At 38.4% G+C, this 25,571-nt stretch overlaps 1 protein-coding gene and 1 long non-coding RNA gene across 2 annotated transcripts; both read left to right on the top strand.

Annotated features, from left to right (window-relative positions):
* Positions 1-836: 836 nt before the first annotated feature.
* Positions 837-8,440, top strand: LOC129441572 (macrophage mannose receptor 1-like). Its single transcript, XM_055201243.2, has 5 exons — positions 837-1,367; positions 1,445-1,804; positions 1,887-2,219; positions 2,435-2,535; positions 7,676-8,440. The coding sequence occupies exons 1-5, from the start codon at positions 1,271-1,273 to the stop codon at positions 7,805-7,807; spliced, it is 1,023 nt and encodes a 340-aa protein (XP_055057218.2). The 5' UTR covers positions 837-1,270; the 3' UTR covers positions 7,808-8,440.
* A 1,921-nt stretch (positions 8,441-10,361) lies between these two features.
* LOC129413511 (uncharacterized) lies at positions 10,362-14,546 on the top strand. Its single transcript, XR_012371537.1, has 3 exons — positions 10,362-11,069; positions 11,831-11,913; positions 13,598-14,546. It is a non-coding gene; the product is annotated as an uncharacterized lncRNA (long non-coding RNA).
* Positions 14,547-25,571: the final 11,025 nt, after the last annotated feature.

The following is a 25,571-nucleotide window of genomic DNA, read 5'->3' as shown; positions in this document are numbered from 1 at the left end:
TTATTCATGACCCTTTCATATAAGGTAATAAAAGACCGTTGCTAAGTCCCAATTCACATACTATCCGTCCTAAATAGTATCCGAAACTAGAATTAGTACGTCCCAAATCGTAGTATGTTGAAATGAGTATCCCAAAGATACCCGGATGGTCTATTATTTCCGTTAGATTTCGAAGTGCAGATCGATGGACACTCTAACGGCTAATATTGCCCACAACCCATTGCGTGCGGGAGGGAGGAGCTTTGTGGTGATGTAAACATGGCAGCCAGACGCAGCAGTGGAGATATATATATATATAAGTATAAAATGAAGTATAAAATACGTTAAACAATAGTTATACTATAAACTTAAAATATTTTGACTTTAAAATAAGTAGCTTTTGTTACACACATTGTACATGAACGTCAGAACCAGCCGCCTAACACACTACCTGCGTCTGGTTCTACAACGACGCTCTGCTTCACTCTTCGACTTGGTAAAACACATTGTAAAATGTATTGTGAAAAAAACGATGAGAAAAAAGATGGGAATAGTAAATAAAATTATATTGGACATAAGTTATAAGAATGAATAAAATATTGTTTACAGTCGTGGTGTGTGTAACTAGGCAACCACGTTTTCGTTCACGTTGCATGACGTCATCGAAGTATGTCCCAGAACGTGCATACTCTTTTGCTACACACAAAAGTATGTACATTTCCTCACAAAAACAGTACATACTTTTAGGTCTTAGTATAAGTAGGCGAATTGGGACGCATTTCATTCTGAGGGCAAATCCTAGGGTTGTAAATGGACATGTAAAACTGTCTCTGGATCATTCCACACACCTTATATTTAGATATCAAAGAACAATGTAACGTGTTATTTCAATCCATTCTTGGTCACCTTTAAAAACGTACAACCCCAGAACATTAGGTTAGCGTTAGTTTTTACATGTGAAAAGAATTCTGCTTCAGAAAGTTTCAGATAAGTTTAGATAATATTTAAATTCAGTTAATGTTAACTGTAGAGTGATTATGTATTTATTTTATTTTAAGATACTTTAAAATATAAATTGTAAAAAACGAATACGTTTTGGTGCAGATTGCTGCCACAGAGAATGCAGAGAATGTGTGCTTTTTGCCATTAGTTAAAAACATGAAAAGATTGTCAAATGTTTAACAAACTAAATGTGTAATGCAATTCTTTATATGAAGCCACAGCAAACATGTGCATTTACTGCACTCAATACTTATAAAAGTATCAAGAATCAGACAGGTGATTTGCTGATATGCATCTTATTATAACAGATCATTGTGCAGTAAGGGTGAAACATCAGAGAGGAGCTGTGATGAACATGAGTTTGTTTGTGCTGCTTCTGTTGTCAGGTTGGTGTCATCATTAAAATCTGTTTTCACAGTATATGTGTACACATGCATATATTTAAACATGTTCATTTTAACAGGACTTCTGTGCAGCGCTTCTGGTCTTTGGCGAGAGTATCAGTACATCAACATAAGTATGTCATGGACACAAGCTCAGAGTTACTGTAGAGAGATATACACTGATCTGGCTACTGTAGACTCGATGGATGATGTAAACAGGATGATGAAAAAAGTGAATGATGGCTACAGAGGATCAGTGTGGATTGGACTGCAGACGGCAAACCAGAAACGTTGGGTTTGGTCAAATGGAGAAGATAACATTTCATACAATCAATGGGCACCAGAAGAACCTTTTGGAAGTGGAGACTGTGTAATTCTTTATAGTAATGCTTCGTACGATTATCCGTGTGAAACCCCTTTATCGTCGGTGTGTTACAATGGTAAGTAGTTTATGGGGTTTGTTAACATTCCATTTAACTGAGAAGAAGAGCTGGGATCTAATTTTTTTGCATCTCTTAATAGAAAGTAATGGATATGTCATAATAAATGATGTGAAGAACTGGACAGATGCACAGAGTTACTGCAGACAGTATCACACTGATCTAGCCTTTGTCCACAACTCGCGAGAGCAGCTACAGCTATATGCAGCTGTTGTAGATTTCTGGGAATGGGCCTGGATTGGTCTGTTCTTGGACTCTTGGCAGTGGTCTGATCAATGGAATCTCGCCTTTAGAAACTGGGCACCAGGACAACAATTCCAGAGGCTTGGTGACTGTGTTGCCATGTCAACAACTGACTCTGGGAAATGGGTTCAGTACAGCTGTGACCAAAAGTACCATTTCATCTGCCATGGTGGTGAGTTTAACAAATGAATTACTAAGAAGCCCAAAAGTCATGGGATAAAATTACAGTGAACACAGATAGCTATTTAAATCATGTAAATACAATGCACAAGTGCTTTTAATAAACATTTCTGCCAAATGCATACAGTAAATCTTATAAACTGATATCATATAAACTAATAAATTAATATCATGTATATAAATAAACTTTTCTTTGTATTTATGTAGTGGACAAGTTAGTTCAAAAACAGACTGTCAGGCTGAAGTTGTCCAATGATGGGAAACACAACTTGACTGATCCTTTACTGCAGACTGCCATTATGAATGAGGTTTGTCAGATTCATTTTAATGTGTTGAATGCCCATCAAATAGGGGTATACATCGTGTGATTCTTCTTGCTATGCTTCTCAATGAATTATGGTGAAATGCCCCTACATCCAAAAGCCAGATGGCTCTCTTATGCAGAAACTCAATATGCGCTGCAGGAAAAAGTACCATTTACACATGCAGCTCCAGGAAATGTCTAAGCATATTTATATTGCTGTTCTTCAAACCTTTAAAGGTTTTTTCATGATAATAAAAAATAGTTATGATTATGTTTGACGAGTGTTGATTTTCTCAAATGCATGTCATAAACGACTCAAACTGTGATTTTAGATTATTAAAGTGTATGTTGCAGGTTAACCACCACTGTCGATTAATGGGTACATAAATCACTCAAGATATGTGTATAATTTTTAAAATGTCTCAAAAATGGTCTTAAAGACCACTTTTTTTAAGTTTTTGGTATTAACGGTTTTTTTAACGCAATTCTGCGATGACGTCACGTTGGGGAGAAGTGGAGACAGACTCAGCCAGAGCCATAGAGATAGATGAGACATTTATTGCTGTTTAATACTTACGTATATAATTTGGAAATCATATATACATCGTAGGAAATATATAATGTGTTATACTGCAAAGTTACCTTGCTAATTATTATTTATGATATATGTGGAGATAAATAAAACTTCGCAAATCTGCTGATTTGATCCATTCATGTCCTGACCACCAGGCTAGAGATTTTTAAACATCCTTAATCCACACTTACTAGTCTATCAAATAATATCTCAAATATATTGTTTTGTGAAATAAAAGGATGCTTTGTTATATTGTTTATGCGATTATAACGAATCACACGATCATTTTATATGCAGCAGCAGTCAGCAGCTGCAGCACACTCGGATCCGACCGCATACATACTGTAATAAACAGGCGTTCGGCGGCTTTTTACATCACGACAGGCTAAGCCATTTGAGGAGGAACCGCTCATTGATCACCGTATTTTTATAAATCCTGTACATGTTTGGACCTGCCGAACAGGTTGAGCACTTTTATATACTTTATTGAGCAGAGAGGCTGCCTGCACAGTTTGACCAGCGGGCTGCGGGAACCGGCGCACATCACGCCGCCAGACGGTGTTGCTAATATAACTCGAAATGTATAACTATTATTAGATCGGCCCGGGAAAGTCCCGACTCTCTCGATTGCCATTCCGCTACTGGCTGTAAGAAAGTGAGTGCGTTTGGGTCGCTGGTCCCCGCGAACAGACGTGACGTGCTTCACTCACCTTCCAGGATTAGAGACATGCTGCCAAAACCGTTTGTGCTGAAGATCGCATAAAGTTACACCCATTTCAGGCAGGATCATGGACCCCCTCAAGCCAGCATGCACGAGTATGTTAATTGTTTGTTTACTTTCTACACGAAGATATGCTAACCTTATGCTATCTGGCTGTCTGCCTATCTCTCTATACTAGCCTATCCATCTGTCTGTCTGTCTGTCTGTCTATCTATCTCTCTATCTATCTTATCTATCTATCTATGTATCTATGTATGTATGTATGTATGTATGTATGTATGTATGTATTTATCTATTATCTGCGCTATCAGAACTGTACTTTACTCGTCTTTCTATAGTCATTCTCAATGCTCTCAAGGCGGCTTTGGTCAATTCTCTCCCCAGTGTGACGTCATACAGTGCGTTGTGAGGGAAAGGAGAATCATTGCAAATTGCTGTACTTTTTCATACTTTTTCGGGTTTTGTGATAGCCAACAACATAAAATACAATGGATAACAGTTTAAATGTTTATTATCAACAAGCAAATTGCACAAATTCGTTGAAAAATTTTACCTGCAAAACGCCCTTTAAGGACTTAGCTGTAGTACATGAAATAGCTGTGCATAATATCGCCCTTAAGTTTCAGAATAGACACAAACCATCATTTAAAGTTACTGACATTCATGAAACCATACAGTTAGCACTCAATTGTTTTATATGTTGTCTATATCTTTTAAATCTAAAATCAACATTCAGTGAAACAGCTTTAATGTTATTGGTTGTGATAGCCAGATAAATAAAGTATACGCTGGTAGCAGCCTCACAAATAATGATGTGGGTTAATAATTTAAATGCTTCAAGATGAATGTTGACAATAGTCAGAGAGATGATTATTGACGCTTACAAAGACAAGTATTACTAATATTATTTATCAAAATTCTTTCTCTGCCCATAACCTCAATAGAAATGGAAACTTTTATAACAATTAGACTTAAAATAAACCGCCAGGGTTCGACACGATGCAGAGATAGCATCCCCCTTGTAAATAAATATGTTTTTTTTTTAAGTTTTAAAATTAGGTAATAACAACCCCTCAACAAAAATACTTAACCACACCATTAACCTAGATTTGTTTATTTTACCATTTTCGACCGCTGTATGAATGAATATATCTAAAAATTGCTGTGATTGCCACCATTTTTTAAAATTGATTTCTATTAGTAATAATCCCTGTAAGCAAGCCTACGATGGCCCATTATTGGCCTAATTAGGGCTTGCCTTAGGGCCCCCATCAGGCTTCCAGCGCAGTGCCCCTGAGATTTTGCTCATCTACAAAACTTTCACCGTATTTCACCAAGAAGCTAGGCAAAATCGCATACATTATCGGAGGCAATTTGTCCACGATTATGAACACGAATTTGCCTAGCTTTTCTGTGAAAGTCTCTCTGTGTAGTAAAAACCATTTTATAGCAGGCGATGACGATTTACTATTAATCATGAAACCAGCTTTACTGATGAGATACGCATGAGAATCGCAAGCGATTCATCGCCCACCCCTACTTTACACCCACCAATGTTTTTTTTCTGAGAAATAAACTGTACACTTTTTGTAACATTTAAAGGAACAGTATGTAAGAAATGTATATCAATTAATCATAAAATGGTCCTGAAATGTCATTAGACATTAAGAAATCATTTTCATTTCAAATACTTATATCACTGACAACAGTGGGCCGGCCAGGATATTGTCATTTAAAAAGTGGAGTTGCAGCCCTCAACTGTTGTTTATGTTGTCATGTTGTGTATTGGCTACCAGTTGTGTGATTGCAGTACCAGTTTTAGCCACAAGTTTTGTGATTGCAGTACCAGTTTTGGCCACAATCCTACATACTGTTCCTTTAAGAACTATTCTCTGCCCCATATCTAAATCCATTTGAATATACGTAATCATGCAGTGAAAGAATACACTCTGTCTCAAATGGCACACTTGTTCGTGTGTTTTTAAGGAATTATGCATTGTCTTTTAGAAACAATCCTATGTGAAAAAAAAGTGTTTATAAAGTCGTATTGAATTTCACATTACATTTTTAAAAGCAGCCAAAGAGAAAGTCGGCTGCCGACACAAAACCTGCATGGGGTCCAAAGGTCCAAACGGGCTGGCCTACTCTGGGACATCATGGGAATAATGAGGGCAGTCTGCTAGTGTGGGCTGCTCACAAAAAGCCAGCTTCACCTGGACAAGCCCACACTAGGTCTGTTTAGGTTTGGTGAGGGCTGGCTCTAGCCTACTGTGCCTACAAAAAGCCAGCATAGGCCCTGCAGTGGCATGTTTTCAGGGAATATTTCTCAGTACATAATGTGCGACAATTTTTAAATGAACATAACAAACTAGCCTCTCAATTAATATGAAGTCTAAGAAACTGTTTCATTTCACATGAATGCCAAAAACACGATTTAAAATACTTTTCATTAAAGTTTAGCATGATGGCACATATAATTCACTACAGTGGTTCAAGCTGTAGGAATGCTGAAATTTTTAAAGAAACGATAACTGTAAGATGGTGTAAAACTGTGTATTTATTGTCATTTTCCATTTTTCGGCAGCTTAAACTAATGACGGAAATAAGCGCAGTTATGATAGCAAAATATGTGGGAGAGCAATGTTAGAATATAAAAATATTGTATTGCAATAGGTAGCGTTTAAGTGTTAACGTCAAATCAAAACTAAACAACAGATTTATAAATGATAAGGTTTAATAACAGCACTGACTTAAAGTTGAAATGGAAATGGTTACACTATAATGCATGAAATGGTAAATAATAACAGAGAAAGAAAAAAGTGTAGCATAAAGAGAGGCACCATTGTGAACTGGAATCTTGGCCTAATGGCCTGTGCCCGGTTGCATGAAAGTCCTTAAGCCAAGAAATCCCTTAAATATAAGGTTAAGGGTGCCCTTAATAAAAAATGGGTTTCAAGAAAACCCCTTAAGTGAACCTTAAGGCTGTCAATAAGTATTTACCCTTAAATGCTAAAGTATTACCTTAATTTCTGCTATTCGTTGCTACAAAGTCCTTAAGTCTCATTTTCCCTTAAAAACTTAAGGGACTATAAAAGGTCCCTTAACGTCACACGCGATCGCTGATTTTATGGTTATTTAAGAAAATGAAGTACCAACGTGCATTTCTAACTATCGAAATAGTCCCTAGAGAAAAATGATGCACATTTATTAGGAGAATAGCGGTTTGACCTCCTCACTTAAGGAGTTTCATGCAACCGGGCACTGAACCCCAGAGCTCAGATAAAAAAAGAAAAGCATGGAAATAAAATCCAAGAGCTCATGGGGACCATCCCCGAGAAACCCCCCTTCCGGGTCCAAGCGCTCACAGATGTCATAGGGAAAAAACAGTATGGAAATTGCTTGCTTAATTTTTTTTAAATGCAACAGGTTTCTTCATTTTTTTTAGTAAAACTAACTAATGGTTTTTACAGGGTTAAGTGTGTCTGTGAAGTTTCAGCTCATAAAAACCCCCACTGATCATGTATTATAGCAATGTCAAAAATGCCCCTATATTGAGGGTTTCCTCGTATTTTAAAGTAAAGTCAACTAATCATTGAGACTTATATAAGTTGTTTAAACATAAATCTTGTTAAGCTTATTTGATTCTTTTAGGACTGTGTGTACTAATTAAGTATAGTTCACTTGTTAATTTCATTTTAAGAGGAACCAATGTACACTAATGAATCACATAAATCCAAAGGGTTATGGTTATTATTATTAATATGATTATTATTATTATTAGTAGAAGTAGTATGTGTAACCTAATGTGTCATGATTATTCATGTTTTGATTTTTCTTGCTGGTATTCAGATTAATATAAAGCTAAAGAACCTTGGAGTGGAGAACACACAGATAAAATGGAGAAAGGATGAAGATGGAGAGGTGTTTCATCTGAGCAAACGTACAGTGAATTCAAGACCTCCATGTAATATGAATCCCTGAACTTGAACTCTGCTTCATGTTTACGCTGTTCTTTTTTTAATATATAGAGATTGATGTGATCATGAAGTTAATTAAATCTCCAGTACACTCTTTTTTTCTGATTTTCTAAGCTACTTTATGCCACTGTTAATCCTTTTGATTTATACAGTAGCTTTTAAATGTAGTGACTTTTAAAGGAACACGCCCACATTTTGGGAATTTAGCTTATTCACCGTATCCCCCAGAGTTAGATAAGTCCATACATACCTCTCTCATCTCCGTGCGTGCTGTAACTCTGTCTGACGCAGCCCCCGCTAGCTTAGCTTAGCACAAAGACTGGAAATGCATGGCTCCAGCTAGTATACTGCTCCCAATAAGTGACAAAATAACGCGATCATTTTCCTATTTATGTGTTGTGATTTGTATAGTCAAACCGTGTACAAATAACAAGGTGATATGAGACACAGCGATCTTTTAACAGTATACATACTGAGAACTATATTCTCTGAAGACGAAGCACTGCCGCATGGGCGGAGTGATTTGCACAACTCTGACCGAACTCTCTGCTCCTCACCAGGGGCTTCTCGTGTGCTGCGAGCAGATCACTCCGCCCATGCGGCAGTGCTTCGTCTTCAGAGAATATAGTTCTCAGTATGTATACCCAGCAAACAATGACCTGGCGGTCCGCCGGCGGTTTTTGGGCGGCACGAAGTCAGCGGCTTGACGCGGTCGGACCACCGTCGGGGCACCTTCGGCAAACCAACCAACGTAAAAAAGCTGTCGGTCTGCCGGCGTTTCTTGGGTGGCAAGCCACCAGCGGCTTGCCCCTGCTGGACCACCGGTGGTACACCAGTGGCAAACCGCCCCAGCAAATAATGACCTGGCGGTCCGCCGGCGGTTTTTGGGTGGCACGAAGTCAGCGGCTTGACGCGGTCGGACCACCGTCGGGGCACCTTCGGCAAACCGACCAACGTAAAAAAGCTGTCGGTCTGCCGGCGTTTCTTGGGTGGCAAGCCACCAGCGGCTTGCCCCTGCTGGACCACCGGTGGTACACCAGTGGCAAACCGCCCCAGCAAACAATGACCTGGCGGTCCGCCGGCGGTTTTTGGGTGGCACAAAGTCAGCGGCTTGACGCGGTCAGACCACCGTCGGGGCACCTTCGGCAAACCGACCAACGTAAAAAAGCTGTCTGTCTCCCGGCGTTTCTTGGGTGGCAAGCAACCAGCGGCTTGCCCCTGGTGGACCACCGTTGGTACACCAGTGGCAAACTGCTAGGTTACTGAAACTAAGAATTATAAAAATCTTAAGAAAATACATGAAAAACAATATGAGACTGCATATAGGGCTTATTTAACGAAATGCATACATATTTTTTTAATATTTCAGTTTAAAAGAATTTTAAGGATAGAATAAAAAATGAGAGATAGTGTTTAATACAATATAGTCCACGTGCAGGCGTGGTAATTTGGACATTTATAGACAACAAAACGAGTTTGTGATTTCATAATCATTTGAGAAGATTTTAAATTGTTGTAGTGTTTATGTCAATGTGTGAATTTGCCATGACGCGTGTGCTGTGCGCGCCGAACACGTGCCCTTTTTGGCTTGTTCGACTTCATGCAGCGCTGCAAGAACCGACAGCTGTATGACGTCAAAGTACCGCGAGAACGATTCGAGAACTCATACGAAGTGTAATTTCGTCTCGCTCTCGCAGCACTTTAACGTCATCCGTCTGTCAATTCTAGCGGGGCCGCAAGCAGGAAGTCGAACAGCCTTCTTTCTCAATACGGATTACCATGAGACCTTGGTTTTTTTGTGAACCACAAATAGACCTCACAATACATGAAAAAATGCAAAAGGGAGAATGTGGAGGGGATATAAAAACAATGGCAATAGAGCATATTAAAACTGTTCATTATTCATCCGTTCACATTTATACTGATGGGTCGAAAAACCCTGAGTTAGGGATCACTGGTGCAGCCTTTTATGTCCCAGAGTTAAAGTATGGAAATAAAGGAAGATTAACTAATGGAGCGTCAGTGTACACGGCAGAGTTAGCGGCTATACAAATGGCTCTACAATGGATTGAGGAAACAAGGATGGTATCTGTTAAGGAGGTGTTAAAGCAACACCAAAGAGGTTTTTTTACCTTAAAATAACGTTTCCAAAAAAGTTTCAGTGGTTCATCCACACAAAACAGGGTGAATGGCGCTTTCACATTCGCTTTGCAGCCCTCTATCGGCCAAAACCGCACTAAAGAAGTTTCCAACCGTCGGGTAGTGGTCCTGTAGTTGGAGTGAAAACTACAAAAACTTGCTTTACGGCAGACCTACAATCCAATCAGAGCCAGATATGCTGCAGTATTTACGACAGTGGTAATGAACAATTACGCTTCTAACCTGTAGGGGGAGCAAAGAGCCAGAGTTCTTTAGTGTTGCTTTAATATGCTCAGACTCAATGGCGTCTCTCTTAAGTCTTCAAACTTTTAAATCATGTAGAAATGATATATTAACAGAAGTTTTTATTAGTTTATATAGACTAAAGAATGAGGGAATATTGGTGAGATTTGTTTGGGTACCAGCACATGTTGGGATTCAGGGCAATGAGATGGTTGATCAGATGGCTAAAGAAGCACTTCAATTGAATAATATCAATTTAACAGTAAGTTTGAGTAGGGTAGAAGGGAAATCACTTATTAATCAAGCATGTAAAGATATGTGGCAGATATCTTGGGACTCATGTATGAAGGGAAGACATTTTTATAACATACAAGGTAAATTAAAGCAAAGCAATATAAATCATAATATAAGTAGGAGGGAATATATAATATTTACAAGATTAAGAATGGGACATACTAGCCTCAATGCAAATAATTACATCATAGGTAAACACGATACAGGTCTTTGTGATGGGTGTCAGGAAAGGGAGACAGTGGAACATGTTTTAATGACATGTGTGAAATACCAGCAGGAAAGAATATTGTATATTAGAGAAGTTCAAGAAATGGGGATTACAGAATTTACAATGGACAATATTTTAAATGAAGGGACATATACGGGTAGGCTAATAAGGGCAGTAATGAGGTTTTTAAAAAACATTGCGGTAATTCATAGAATTTAATCTGAGTCATGCAGACTATCCTTGTCACACTCCAGTACAGTAGGTGGCGGTATGCACCTTTTCAGTTGGTTTGCAACCCGCCAGTAAACCCACGAAAGAAGAAGATTACCATGAGGTGGGACTGACGAAGCTCCTTTTTCACAGGTTTCTTTACTGTTTTCAGGTAAGTTTAGTCCCTCAAAATACACAAATAGTACACAAAACTATTATTGACACGTAACAGAAACGCTTGTGTTGAATATTTACTTCATAGAAATGTTTTTTGTCTTAGAGAAAGTCTGATAGCATGTGGACGCTTTTCAGAAGTGATAATGTTAGGGTGACTATAGCTTTTGCATTGTTTATTAAGTTTTGGCTTTTTAAAAAGCAACTTCGTGTGTTGATGAGATGATGTGAAAGCTTTGTTCAGGTTGTCAATGCATTATTGACATACTTTGTTTAGCCTAAAATATGCAATGTACTGCACAGTTAAACGGTGAAAAAACTTTCATATAGCGTGAGTATTTGGTGAAAGTAGTACAAACACATGTTTTATCGTAAACATATATATACAAAAAGTTGTTATTTTAATTTAGGAGTGATCAAAATAACCTCTATAATAGAAGAAAAGCTGAAGATTTCAAAATTTTCTGAAGGGAGCCACAGACAGAGATGTAAACTCAGGCAGGTTGAGAGCATATTAACTCACTTTTTTCACAACATATTACTATGAATCTTGTCATTTTTCTGCGTTTATAGCAATTATTCCAGGAAGGTTTTAACATCCAAACGTGAGTTGCACCATATGAGCAATATTAAATGAACAAGTAAACCTAAAAACATAGATTCTGTTATATTTTGTATACTTTAATTTTCTTTTCAGTGTTTCACATCCTTTTAATCAATATTGATTGCTTTGTGACAAATTGCATGTTATGTTTGTAGATTTTCCATGCTGATATCCGTGCAGCAGAGTCGAAGCAGACCTGTCAGAAAACATCTCTAAGGTGCTATGAATCTCATAACTAGTAAGTACAACCTCAAACTAATACATTGCTGTTTACAGGTTTAAGGTTGTGGTTTATTTATAAAGTGCATCCAATTTCATTGGTAAAAAACAATGTTATTTTGTGTATTTGGTATAATATGCAATGTGTTTGCGTGGTGTACGGTTAAAAACACATACATTTTTATAGCTTTAGATTTCCTCCCTTCCTCAAACACATTGATTTTGTACAGAACTCATCGATCTGAAATGCGCTGTGTCCCTGATTGGCCAGCTAATATGTACGTTGTGATTGGCCTGAATATGTCTGACGTCAGCCGGAAATGTGACGCTCCTGTTTGAAAGATTCGGTCACAATGCAATGCTGACAGGAGTTAATGTGTAGGCCATGAGTAAAAGCGGGAGCAATTATTTGAAAACCACGCCCACCAGGGTAAAACAATCCAACCATCTCAATTTACTTTATATTGCATTTCTGGCTTATAACCAAAAATCAAAACAATGCCTGAAAGCTGCTGCGCGACAGACTACAACCAACACGCTGAAAAACCCAGAAATAAGTCTTTAGTACCAAGCTATAAAACTCAGCCTTTAAGGAGACAAAAGTGGATCGCTGATTATGTTTCCCTACAGTGGGCAACTGGGCATAGTTCTAATTATAGTAGTACTATGACAAGTTGCCTGTATCCAGTTTTGTGTCTTTGAAACGCTATTTTTTTTGTGTCAACAGCTTATAAAATCTTATTTCTGGGTTTTTGGCTTGTTGGCTCAAGCCTGGTGCAACCAGACTCTCGTACATTCATTTCATTTGTACAGGGAGTCTGGCCACGTTCCATTGCAAAGTGTTACTTCCGTTAAGGAGGGTCTTCCGTTGAAGTTTAAAACTATTGGATCTGCCCAGAGTCACTCAGGCTCTGCCATAGGCAATTGTTAACGTGTGGTCGTGACGTATGTCATCCGCCAAAATTGTCTGGAAACAACAAGTTTGAATGACCAACAAAACTTAGCAAACATTGTTCTTGCTCCGGCTTTAACTTATGTGTATTCGGCAGTTTTGCAACAACGGACTGAATAGCTTTTCTCACGTCTCTCTCCGCTGCCATTACTGAATTACAACTCAAACTGACGCACGACCTCTGTTCGCTGATTGGTCCTGCAGATTTTTGCAGGAGAAAACGAAACTCTACACAGCAGTCCCAGACATTGTACTGAAGCGAAATGAAAATTAAGCGGAAGCACGTAGGAGGGCGGAGCCAGGCTATGTTAGCTCCACACCCTGTCACACAGCAGCTTTTAGGCATTGTTGTGGTATTTGTTATAAGCCAGAAATGACATGGAGGTTCAGGCAGCCTCACGCAATACAAAGTCATTGTTACTCATTGTTTACGCATATCGTTAACATGTACTAATACATACTTACACACCAAAGTAAATGTGAAATCATGAGTCGGACCATAATTGCTCTTTAATAAAATACAATAAAAAGGCAAGGCTTTTTCACATTTTACTCCTAAATTCTCCCATGCAGTCTAAATCTAGAAAAAAACACCTCTTCTAAGACAAGCATTCACATACACAAATACATCTTATGACTTTGTTAGTCAGTAATTTAATAATAAAATGCGCAAATGAGCTTTTGCTTGAAATAATATGAACAGCAGCAATCCTAATCCTTCTCATTTTGCTTTTCTGTTTTTGTCCATCAGGATACACATCATAAGATAACTAGAGCTTACGGCTCTGTTTGGATCCAGCCTCACTTGTGAAGACTTCAGATGACGTAAACACTCACAAAGACATTATATGATGGCATCTACAGATGGACATACACAACTGCCAAATGTAACATATTGTAATTACTGCACCAAAGCGCAACCCTACAGATTTTCAACCCACTTAATATTGTTACAAATACAATATGTTTATATTTGAAAAAATATTCTTTAGCTAATTTTACTGATTTATTTCCATTTTTTTTTCCACAATACTCTGCCAAAATGATGTTTTGCATCATCCAAATATTATGTTATGTTAATGTACATATTACAGACTTTGTAACAACACAAAGTGGGTTGAAAAAGTTTCTTCTAAGTGCAGTAACTACGCAAACACTAAAATCGAGAAAAAAAGTTCTTAAAGTGTTTTACACCAGCCAGGCAAACTTGTTACTGCAATTTTGGCAAACACATTTCTCTGATGGGACAAAATTAAACCAGGAGACTTTGTCACAAGACAACAGATCTCACAAAGCCCATTTCAACCTTTACCTCAATTAGGACCAAATGCATAGTTACTGCGCTTTGGCTTTGTTGGGCAGTATAGTAGTATTATAGTAATGCTGGAGTGAAACCATGGTAACCATATATTTTTAAATCATGGTAAAGTTTGTGGTTACTAAAATGTAGTACTATAAACCTATGCTGTTGTAAGAGAATGTTTATTCTTTATTATTGTTGTGAAACCATGGTTGATTTTATATTTACCATGTGTTACTGCAAATGATGGTAAAATCATGGATAACTTTGCATGGTTACAGAAAGGTGTAAACTGGTTGTTTTTATTTGGAAGTCATATTGGTTTTAATGCATCTGATAAATGTATATGCATTTGAATATTTATTCTGTTTACTGACAATAATAAATTTGCAGTTGCTGATGTAAATTGTTTATTATTGTGTTGAAAGACATTTGGTTAGCGTGATTAAACAATTATGAACCACGGACCGACCGGGCAGCTAGCAACCATTACCAGTATAAACCAGCGGACCTTTGCGGCTGCCGCTGGTGGTCCGCTGGAAAAACGATGGGTAAAACTCCGGTGAGCCGCTGGCGGCATCCGCCGGCGGACCTCCGCTCGTCCGCGGGCCTTGTGTTAGCTGGAGCAGCGGTCCAACAGCGGACCTCCAACCTTTGCGGCTGCCGCTGGTGGTCCGCTGGAAAAACGATTGGCAAAACTCCGGCTAGCCGCAGCCGGCATCCGCCGGTGGACCGCCGCTGGTCCGCTGGCCGTAGGTGATCTGGGGCAGCGGTCCGACAGCGGACCTCCGTCGAAAAAGTAGCGGCTGCCGCTGGTGGTCCGCTGGAAAAACGATGGGCAAAACTCCGGCGAGCCGCTGACGGCATCCGCCAGTGGACCGCCAACTTTGCCGCCGGTGGTCCGCCGGTGGACCGCTGACCTTATGTTTGCTGGGTACTGTTAAAAGATCGCTGTGTCTCATATCACCTTGTTATTTGTACACGGTTTGACTATACAAATCACAACACATAAATAGGAAAATGATCGCGTTATTTTGTCACTTATTGGGAGCAGTATACTAGCTGGAGCCATGCATTTCCAGTCTTTGTGCTAAGCTAAGCTAGCGGGGGCTGCGTCAGACAGAGTTACAGCACGCACGGAGATGAGAGAGGTATGTATGGACTTATCTAACTCTGGGGGATACGGTGAATAAGCTAAATTCCCAAAATGTGGGCGTGTTCCTTTAAAAAGCACTATATAAGATAAAGTTTATTGTTGTTATTATTACATTTTTCTCATAATTTAATTGGCAGGAACAGTATGAAAGCTTCTCCCATTTTCAGGTGAATCTAAGACATCTGTGCAGTATCTGTGAAACATAAAACACTCTTTATATACTGATGATTCATTTAAAACATAAATGTAGATTTATTTAGATATTTAGATCATATTTTAGAATGAAATAAAACTTGAATTGTAAAATTAGGATTTTTTTTACATTTGATTAATTCTTGTAAAACATAGCATTGAATGTAGCCACTGTATATTTATATTTAGAGTAGCAATTTTACAAAAGTTATTTGTTCCTTGACCAGTTATTTGCGTCTGTCTCTCATTATTGGTATATAAAAGGTGAATGACTGGTCTGAAGAAAGCAATGTGCTGAAATGTTTGCTTGCACTAATCTTGTTTTAAAGGTTTGCACCTTTTGCAGTATGCAAAATAAATTAAAAAAGATACATATTTGATAAATTGTCCTAACTGTGGATGCAATTAAATGTTCAGTTTAATCCTCTTCTTGTGCCACACACTAAACAAATCAGATTTATACATATGCCCAACTGTCAAGTCTTTCAAAATAGGCCTGGGCGGTATATTTAATTTTTGCAAATATAACTGTATTTTAATTAAGGTAATTGTGAAAACTCACATGAGGCTTTGACTGGCACATATTCATTCCACTTTGTTGATAATACAGAGTCATTATCGTATGTCGACATCGCCTGCGTTTGGTTTCATCCGTCCCTGTTCCTGACAGAACGAACAAGCCATAACTGAAACCAGCAGCGATGCCAATGGGGAACGACCAGTGCCTGATGGCTATTGCCCGACGCAGGGTCACGAGCCAGGAGATCAGGGAATCGAATGCCCTGATCGAGAGGTTTCTCTTTGAGCTGTGCAGATTAGACCTGGAGCAGCCACCACAGCCCCAGCAGCCTGCGCAGCCACCACAGCCCCAGTTGGAGCCCGTGCAGTTTGCGCTGCTTCCACGTCCTGCTCCTCCATGGACTTAATTATCTTGTGTTCCCCTGGACTCATTATTTTGTTTTTTTGTCAAGTTTAGAGTTCTGTTATTATCTGTAATGTTGTGTTTGTCTGTTTTCCCCTTGATGGAACACCAAGTGGCGTCCCTTAGGGGAGGGGTACTTTCAGGATGGAACAACTGAGCCAGATCAGACACACAATAACTTCTTGTATTTCATAAATATAACTGCAGACCCTCACCCAACAAGCAGGTCTGTAACACTACCCCCAAAACTGCTTTTAACACTTCAAAACAGAACAGATCTCTTGTGACTACGGCAACACATCAAGATTAGAGTTTTATGACCACAAAAGAATGTGGGAAATTTTGGGACAGACAAAAAAACTTTCTATTTAGTCACGCATGTATTCACTTATAAATGTATAAGGGAAATGTATTAATCAACTATTTCTAATCTCATCATGGATTATGTTCTTGGTGTTTATGTTATATTAGTATATTAACCCAAACTAGTTTAAATGAATGTTTAGTATTACTTACTTAATCCAGATAATATCTTGTCCTTATATCTATATCCATTTTTGATTTCCTTAATGATAATATGCTTTATGTTTAGGAAATTCTTCTTCATAATAATAATAATATGAAACTGTTTAACATTTCCACCTCAACATCCAATTGAATTCCATATGTAAACAGCATGTTGGAAGACAAAGACAGTTAACTTTCCCCCTAAAGGTATGACCTCTGATTGGGTCAGACATCTCTTTAGAGGTGTGACCTCTTTACAGCTTAAAAACCCTAACCTAAGAACACACCTGGGCCCAGTTTTTCAAAAGTAATCCAGTAGGAGTAGCATATCTATAGTTCTACATTGTGATTTCCTATCCTGTTTGAGCACTGGTAATCCAGATTTAGTGATCCTGAAAAGTTCCTAACCGGATCAGATTGATCCAATCCGATGTTGCTTTGAAAAATTGGCTCAAAAGTAAAATGGATTACGTGATCACAGATTGCAAAAAAAAAGGATTACTAAATCCGGATCAATTTTATCTTGATTAAGCCTTTTGAAAAACCGGGCCCAGGAGTTCTGAGGTCTTATGCGAGATGTAGTTCTTATGGAGTTGCGAGATGAAGTTCTGAGGAGTTGGGAGTTGTTATCTGAGTTAAGTTTTTCTTTCTGGATACATTTGAGTCCCTTCAGGACTGATGCATCACGCATAATTTTTCCCTTTTTAACTAAGATGCATTCGCATTAAGTAACTGATGGTTCGTTTTAGGCTTTGATCTGCTGAATTACAAATACTGCCATAACTTCATGCTTTATTCTTTTCTTTACTTAAATCTTTACCTTCTTTCAATGCTGACCTGTATGTGTGTGTGCGTGTTTGTATGTTTAGAGTAGTATGTGTTTAGTTAGTCAATAAAGTCTGATTTGTATCACACATGATGTTGTTTGTAGTTTATGCTCATAATCTGGAGTCACCCTGCTGAACAATCCAGCTAAGACCAGCATAAGATGGTGAGCTGGTTTTAGCTGGTCACCAGCTTGGTTTTAGCTGGTTTTGCTGGTGTAGCAAGCTGGTCTAGCTGGACTTAGCTGGTCATGCTGGAATACCAGCTGGCCCACCAGCATGACCAGCTTTGTCAGGCTGGGAGGACCAGTGTAAACCACCTTAAACCAGCTAAGATTAGCTGGATTTTTCAGTAGGGCACTAATCACTAATCAGTATCGCTACCTGCTCTTAAAGCTGTTGGATCAATTTTAAGATATTCATCTCCTTAGCCAAGAGCAGGCTTGTGCACAATTCAGAATTGAATGAAGAATGACCCCTAAATTCCAATTCAATTCCTGAATTTGAATTGAATTTGAATTGTCAAAAACAGGATCTAGAATTGCAATTCGAATTTGAATTAAATGAAGCAGAATTGCAATTCAATATCATTTCAAAGAAATTCATATACAACCCCAAATCAGAAAAAGTTGGGACACTGTAGAAATTGTGAGTAAAAAAGGAATGGAATAATTTACTAATCTCATAAATTTATATTTTATTTACAATAGAATATAAATAACATATCAAAAGTTGAAAGTGAGACATTTTGAAATGTCATGCCAAATATTGGCTCATTTTGGATTTCATGAGAGCTACACATTCCAAATGTGTAAGCTGACCATGCAACATGCACTCATGCAACCCCAAACCATCAGAGATGCAGGCTTCTGAAATGAGCGCTAATAACAACTTGGGATGTCCTGGTCCTCTTTAGTCCAGATGAAATGCTGTCCCAGTTCTCCAAAAAGAACTTCAAATTTTAATACGTCTGACCACAGAACAGTTTTCCTCTTTGCCAAAGTCCATTTTAAATTAGCCTTGGCCCAGAGAAAACGCCTTTGACCTCTAGAGTTTTAGCCGGTAACGGCGAATGACACTGTGGATTGTGTTCACTGACAGTGTTTTCTGGAAGTATTCCTGAGCCCATGTTGTGATTTCCATTACAGTAGCATTCCTGTTTATGATGCAGTGCCGTCTAAGGGCCCGAAGATCACGGGAATCAAGTATGGTTTTCCGGCCTTGACCCATACGCACAGAGATTGTTCCAGATTCTCTGAATCTTTTGATGACATTATGCACTGTAGATGATGATAACTTCAAACTCTTTGCAATTTTTCTATGAGAAACTTTGAGGACTATTTTTCGTTGCAGCATTGGGGGAATTGGTTATTCTCTGCCCATCTTGACTTCTAAGAGACACTGCCACTCTGACAGGCTTTTTTTATACTCAATCATGTTGCCAATTGACCTAATAAGTTGCAAATTAGTCCTTAAGCTGTTCCTTTTATGTACATTTAAATTTTCTGGCCTCTTATTGCTACCTGTCCCAACTTTTTTTGGAATGTGTAGCTCTCATGAAATCCAAAATAAGCCAATATTTGGCATGAGATTTCAAAATGTCTCACTTTCAACATTTGATATGTTATCTATATTCTATTGTGAATAAAATATAAGTTTAAGAGATTAGTAAATTATTCCATTGCTTTTTTGCTCGCAGTTTCTGCAGTGTCCCGGCTTTTTCTGATTTGGGGTTGTATGTATTATACAGTAAGTTAAGTGTTAAAAATGAAGCTTTCAGTATTATATGTCAGATATGATTGCATTACATATTCTATAAATTATATTAGTTTGAACTACTTGTACAGATTACATTAACAGGAAATGTTTTCCCCCAGCAATTAATGTTAAAAACTCTAGTCACAACAAATAATTAAGTTAAATTTTTTGTAATTGTAATTTTATGGAACACAATGGAATATGACTTTGTTTCCCAGAATGCTTTACTTTAACCAAGAATTTAAAATGGTTGTCAAACAATTTTCCAAAGTAACTTTCCTGAGACTTAATGTATATGAGATTCTTTCTGTTGCGTGACTGTGGAAATTTTTTGAATTGCCATGAATTTAATTCCACTTCCTGTCATTCCCATTCCCATTCCAATTCCAATTCAACTTCATGTAGGGCGGAGTCAATTCAATTCAAATTCCAATTCATTAATTGAATGGAGGCCAATTCTGAAATTCTGAATTGTGCACAAGCCTGGCCAAGAGAGCTATATCCTAATATACTCTTTAGTGTCTTACTAAACATTCGCTGCACGAGTGTTGGCAAGACACCCAAGACCTTTATTTGATTCACATACTTGATTACAATCAGGGTTCTAAATTAACACATTTTGGCGGGTGTTAATAAAAATTACTAGCCAGTTTGGCAGGGAGCATATACTGAAAAACAGGGGCATCGCTAGACACCTTTTACTGGGGCACATGCCCCAGGGTTAATCTTTTGTGCCCTGGTGTAAATCTCAAGTTTAAATTTTAGTAGTATAGTGTATTCCTTTACAAAGTTAATCGCGGAAAAAAAACGGATCTATATGCAATCTAGTTACCCAATTTACGCTTGTAAAAGCGACGCAGCAGTCGCACTGACCCGTACATGCCCAAATCCATGTCCGCGCATCTTTGCGTTTAAGGGAGGTAAGACAAACATCCTCACCCTGTCAGGTCTCAAACATTAGAGGAAAAATCTCAGAAAAACCTCTTGTCAAGTCTATAGAATTGCATTGTTGCTGAGAAAATCAAGACATGCAAGTTATGTGTTATACTGTATTTTCAGATATGAAATTAATATTTAGTTTACTAATATTTAACTCTAGGACACTACATAAACAGTTAGCAGTAACTATGACTGAGATTAGTATAGCAGTCATAAAATGACTGGTTTCTTAAAATATTGTAAAAATATTATTGTAAAAATAAAGTATTAATCATTGCTATCATTGTATAATGTAGAAAATATTTCTCTGCTATCATTATTTCCAAACATTTTATGACATTTATGCCTCCAAACATGTTACTAATGTAAGGTATGTTGAAGATTATATTTTTAAAAGAGTTTTTCTTACCTTAAAGGAACAGTATGTAAGAAATTTATATAAATTAATCATTAATTGGCATTGATATGTCACTAGAGATTAAGAAATAATTTTCATTTCAAATACTTATATCACAACAGTGGTCTGGCCAGGATATTGTTATTTAAAAAGTGGAGTTGCAGCCCTCAACTGATGTTTATGTTGTCATGTTGTGTATTGCCCACCAGTTGTGTGATTGCAGTACCAGTTTTAGCCACAAGTTTTGTGATTGCAGTACCAGTTTTGGCCACAATCCTACATATTGTTCATTTAAAATAACGTTTTCAAAAAAGTTTCAGTCGTTCATCCACCCGAAACGGGGTGAATGTCACTTTCACATTCGCTTTGCAGCCCTCTGTCGGCCAAAACCCAACTAAAGAAGTTTCCAACCGTCGGGTCGCGGTCCTGTAGTTCGAGTGAAAACTACAAAACTTACTTTACGGCAGACCTACAATCCAATCAGAGTCAGCTTTGCTGCAGTAGGCTAAATTATTTACGACAGTGGTAATGGACATTTCCGCTTCCAAGCTGTAGGGGAAGCAAAGAGCAAAAACTCTTTAGTGTTGTTTTAAATACATGTTTATCTTTCGCAGTACCTGTTGCACTGTAGAATAGTGGGTTAAGCAAAGGACATTGTATAGAAGTATTGTTAATTAAAACTGCCCAGACAGGTCGTATTTAAGATAGCCTTTCTGGAAGAAGCCTCACTTTATGTGTATGTTTTCATGCCAACAATGTTAATAAAATTATTAAAGCGTAACTAAACCCCTGGTCAGAGCCTGACTCCACCCACTGGCAATATTTGAAAAATGCAAGAAAAGTGGGCAGACCCCAACGGAGATAGAGGGGACGAACTAAGCTCGTACCAAGCATGTGGTGATATCGTAACAAGGGCGTGGTGTGCTTGAACCTGCTTACGTCACGAGTTACTTTTTGGACCCAACATCCAATAGGAAAATTCAACTGCAGTAGCCACCGTTCAACCTGAAGAGGGCAGCACTCAGACATTTTACACCATATATTGTAGTATTGAAACACTTTATATCCAAATGTCAAAAAACTTACTAAAATCAATGAACAGCACTTACTAAAGCATCATTCTTACAGATCATTAACTAAAAAAAGTTGGTTAAGGGTTTAGTTACTCTTTAAATGCATTCAGTGGCACTCATCATTTCTCTTTTTTTTTGCCAGAAAAAATTTGGCTAGTGGAAATGCTGATTGGCTGGTAACTTTAGAAAGTTACCAGCCACATTTGCTGGTGATCAAAAAAGTTAATTTAGAACCCTGATTACAATCCAATTTAAGTACTTTACATTTGAGCTTATGTGTGTTTCCCTTAAAGGAATAGTCTACTCATTTTCAATATTAAAATATGTTATTCCCTTAACTAAGATGATAGAGGGACGTATCAACAATTCTGTGTGCGTGCACGTAAGGGCTGGAGCGCGCTGCGACGCTTCGATAGCATTTAGCTTACCATTCATTCAATGGTACCATTTAGAGATAAAGTTAAAAGTGACCAAACACATCAACTTTTTTCCTATTTAAGACGAGTAGTTATACGAGCAAGTTTGGTGGTACAAAATAAAACGTAGCGCTTTTCTAAGCGGATTTAAAAGAGGAGCTACATTTTATGGCGTAATAGCACTTTTGGGAGTACTTCGACTTGGCGCTGTAACACCCTGCCTCTCCCATTATGAGAGGGAGAAGGGGAGCGGACTTTTCAGGCGAGTCGAAGTACTCCCAAAAGTGCTATTACGCCATACAATATAGTTCCTCTTTTAAATCCGCTTAGAAAAGCGCTACGTTTTATTTTGTACCACCAAACTTGCTCGTATAACTTCTCGTCTTAAATAGGAAAAACGTTGATGTGTTTGGTCACTTCTAACTTTATCTCTAAATGGTACTATTGAATGAATGGGGCTAAGCTAAATGCTATCGAAGCGTCGCAGCGCGCTCCAGCGCTTACGTGCACGCACACAGATGATAGAGGGATGTATCAACAATTCTTAGTTAAGGTAATAACATATTTTAATATTGAAAATGAGTAGACTATTCCTTTAATTGGGATGGTGGAGAATGTTTTTAAAATATTAATAATTAATATTATTTATTATCATAAGCCCCTCCTTTAAAATCGCTACACTAGTTTAAATTGATAGGGTTCTGACAGTATCATGTTCTGTGTGGGAACACGTGGCCATGGTCAAGCGCAAGTGATTTGATGTTAAGTCAATATAAAGATGCAATGATGCGCATCTGGAGGTCTTGCAGCGCGAATTAGGCATTTAGCGCGGCAGACGTGATTCTGCGCGTGAATGGCGTAAATTGAGCATTGACGTGGGAAATGTGCGAGTTGAAAAAATGGAACTTTGTTGAAAAAACTCGCCGCGTTAAAGGGACACTTCACCGATTTGCATTAAGCTTTGTATCGTTAGAACCCCAGTCATGTTTTTGAATGGTCGTGCATCAATCCCTCAGTTTCCTCTGAGACGGGAGAAATACAGATTTCAGTGTTGCACTTCCTGCTTTCAATGAAGTAAAAATCGTCATTTTGCGTCATTGAAAGAAGGAACTGCTGTATCTTTTTCAAGGGTGAAAGACTACAAACACTCATTCCTCATTTTTCCAAGGTGATGGCTATGGGTGGGACCCACTCACGCTACAGACCTATTATAGATCAGTGGGTGGGACTTACGAAAATATATGAAAAAAATTATCAGTCACCATCTTTATGCTAATCTCAGCTAACAGAGCCAGACTTCATGTCACAATAATAGCGGAAGGTAATCGATATGACATGGAAGAGGGTGATTTTGCAAAAATGACGCTCTAATCCGCTATTCATGGCACCTTTATGAGTCACAATACAGCAAAGGTCCACTTGGTCAGCAGTTTGTGACGAGGAGGATGTTAATGCTTCTTTATGTATTTTCATGGATAGGTTTGAGAAAATAGTTCACAAACATGCACCAATTAGAAAAAGGTTGAAAAAAGGATATAATGCTCCTTAGTTAGATGCCGAGCTAAAATCTATTATGAGGGAAAGGGATAATGCCAAAGGTGTAATTCTAATATCTAAAAGTGATATGGATGAAAGGTATTATTGTAAGTTGAGAAATGAAGTGACAAAGTTAAATAGATTAAAAAAGAAAATATTTTTTAGCCAACAGATTAGTAACTCATCAAATAATAGCAAGCAATTGTGGAAAGTGATAAATGAAATAATGTGTAAAAAGCCAAAGTGTTCTAATAAGTATTTGGAAACAGCAGCAGAAATAATCACTAAACCTTTGGATATAGCAAATCATTTGAATGACCTTTTTATAAAGAAAAATAAATTTAAGATCAAGGGCCTTATTTTAACGATCTGAAACGCAAATGCGAAGCGCAAAGCGCAAGTGACTTTGTAGGCGGATCTTGGGCGCTGTTGCTATTTTCCTGGTGGAAGAAATAACTCTTGCGCCAGGCGCAAATCAATAAGGGGTTGGTCTGAAGTAGGTTCATTATTCATAGGTGTGGTTTGGGCATAACATCAAATAAACCAATCAGAATGTCAGCCAACATTCCCTTTAAACGCAATGCGCAAGTTCCATGGCGGGTTGCTATTATTATGACAGATTTCTGGCGCACTCCAGGAGCGGTTCACATCCGAGGAGACCGACGTTCTTGTAAGAGCAGTCAAAGACAGAGAAGTTGTTTTGTATGGGGATGGGAGAAACCCGCCCAAATCAGCGTCGGTTAAACAGGCGTGGGAGGAAATAGCCACAATTGTCTCATCAGCTGACATCCCCAGGACGTTGTGCCCCAAGCGCTACAATGATGTCAGGAGACAGGGGAATCCTAAGCTTGCCAGCATAAATCGGGCACGGCGTGTAACGGGAAGTGGATCTGCCTCTACACAGGACCTGTCACCAGCAGAGGACATCACTGCCTCCACCCTCAAATAACTGTTGCATCTGTGTAGATTAGATAAGCAAAGTGTGTGCGCGTTGTGCACGCCATACATTATGGTCAAGCATGCGCCCCTAAAATAGCATAATGAACAACGCACAACATGCCACTGACTTTAGACTATTTTTTTCTGGTCAGTGGCGCAATTGTTTTTTGAGACTGCAAAATAGCATCAGGGATGGTTTGTGCTGGAACACGTCTCCTTTTTTTGCGCTGAACCGCCCAGGGAGTGCAAGTTCATTCCCTAGTTTGCCGACGTGCGTCTGTGGAGGGAAAACCCTGCTGTGCGCCGGTGCAAAATATGAATGATACATGTGTCACTGACAAAGTCAATTGCGCTGGGTGCAAGATAGGGCCCTAGATGTGTTAATGGTTCCATCTGCAAAGTCCAATTGTATGATAAGAACAGTATTAGTTAGATCAGCATCTGCTTGGAATAAATTGGATTTAACCCACTATGGCATGGTGTTGGCCTCAGGCAACAAACCACCTTTTTGGACCTCACACTGCCCCTTTTATTTTTTTTTATTAAAAAAAATGTATAATATCACCTGACATGTCTGTCCTATCAAATGAGGGGCTAAAATGGTTGTAGCCTTTTGTTTGGGGGTGGGGCAGTCCTTTCTGGAAGCAAAGTCGCATGGAACACAGTGCCACCAATTGGTAAGTTGAATTTCACTTTTTAACATGTTAAAATTTAAATAACTTTATTTAAAAAAAATATATGTATGTGCATCAGTATGTAAAGCAGT

This window comes from Misgurnus anguillicaudatus, chromosome 2 (assembly GCF_027580225.2).
Source record: "Misgurnus anguillicaudatus chromosome 2, ASM2758022v2, whole genome shotgun sequence".
NCBI lineage: Eukaryota > Metazoa > Chordata > Actinopteri > Cypriniformes > Cobitidae > Misgurnus > Misgurnus anguillicaudatus.
This window is presented reverse-complemented; position numbering and strand designations above follow the sequence as displayed.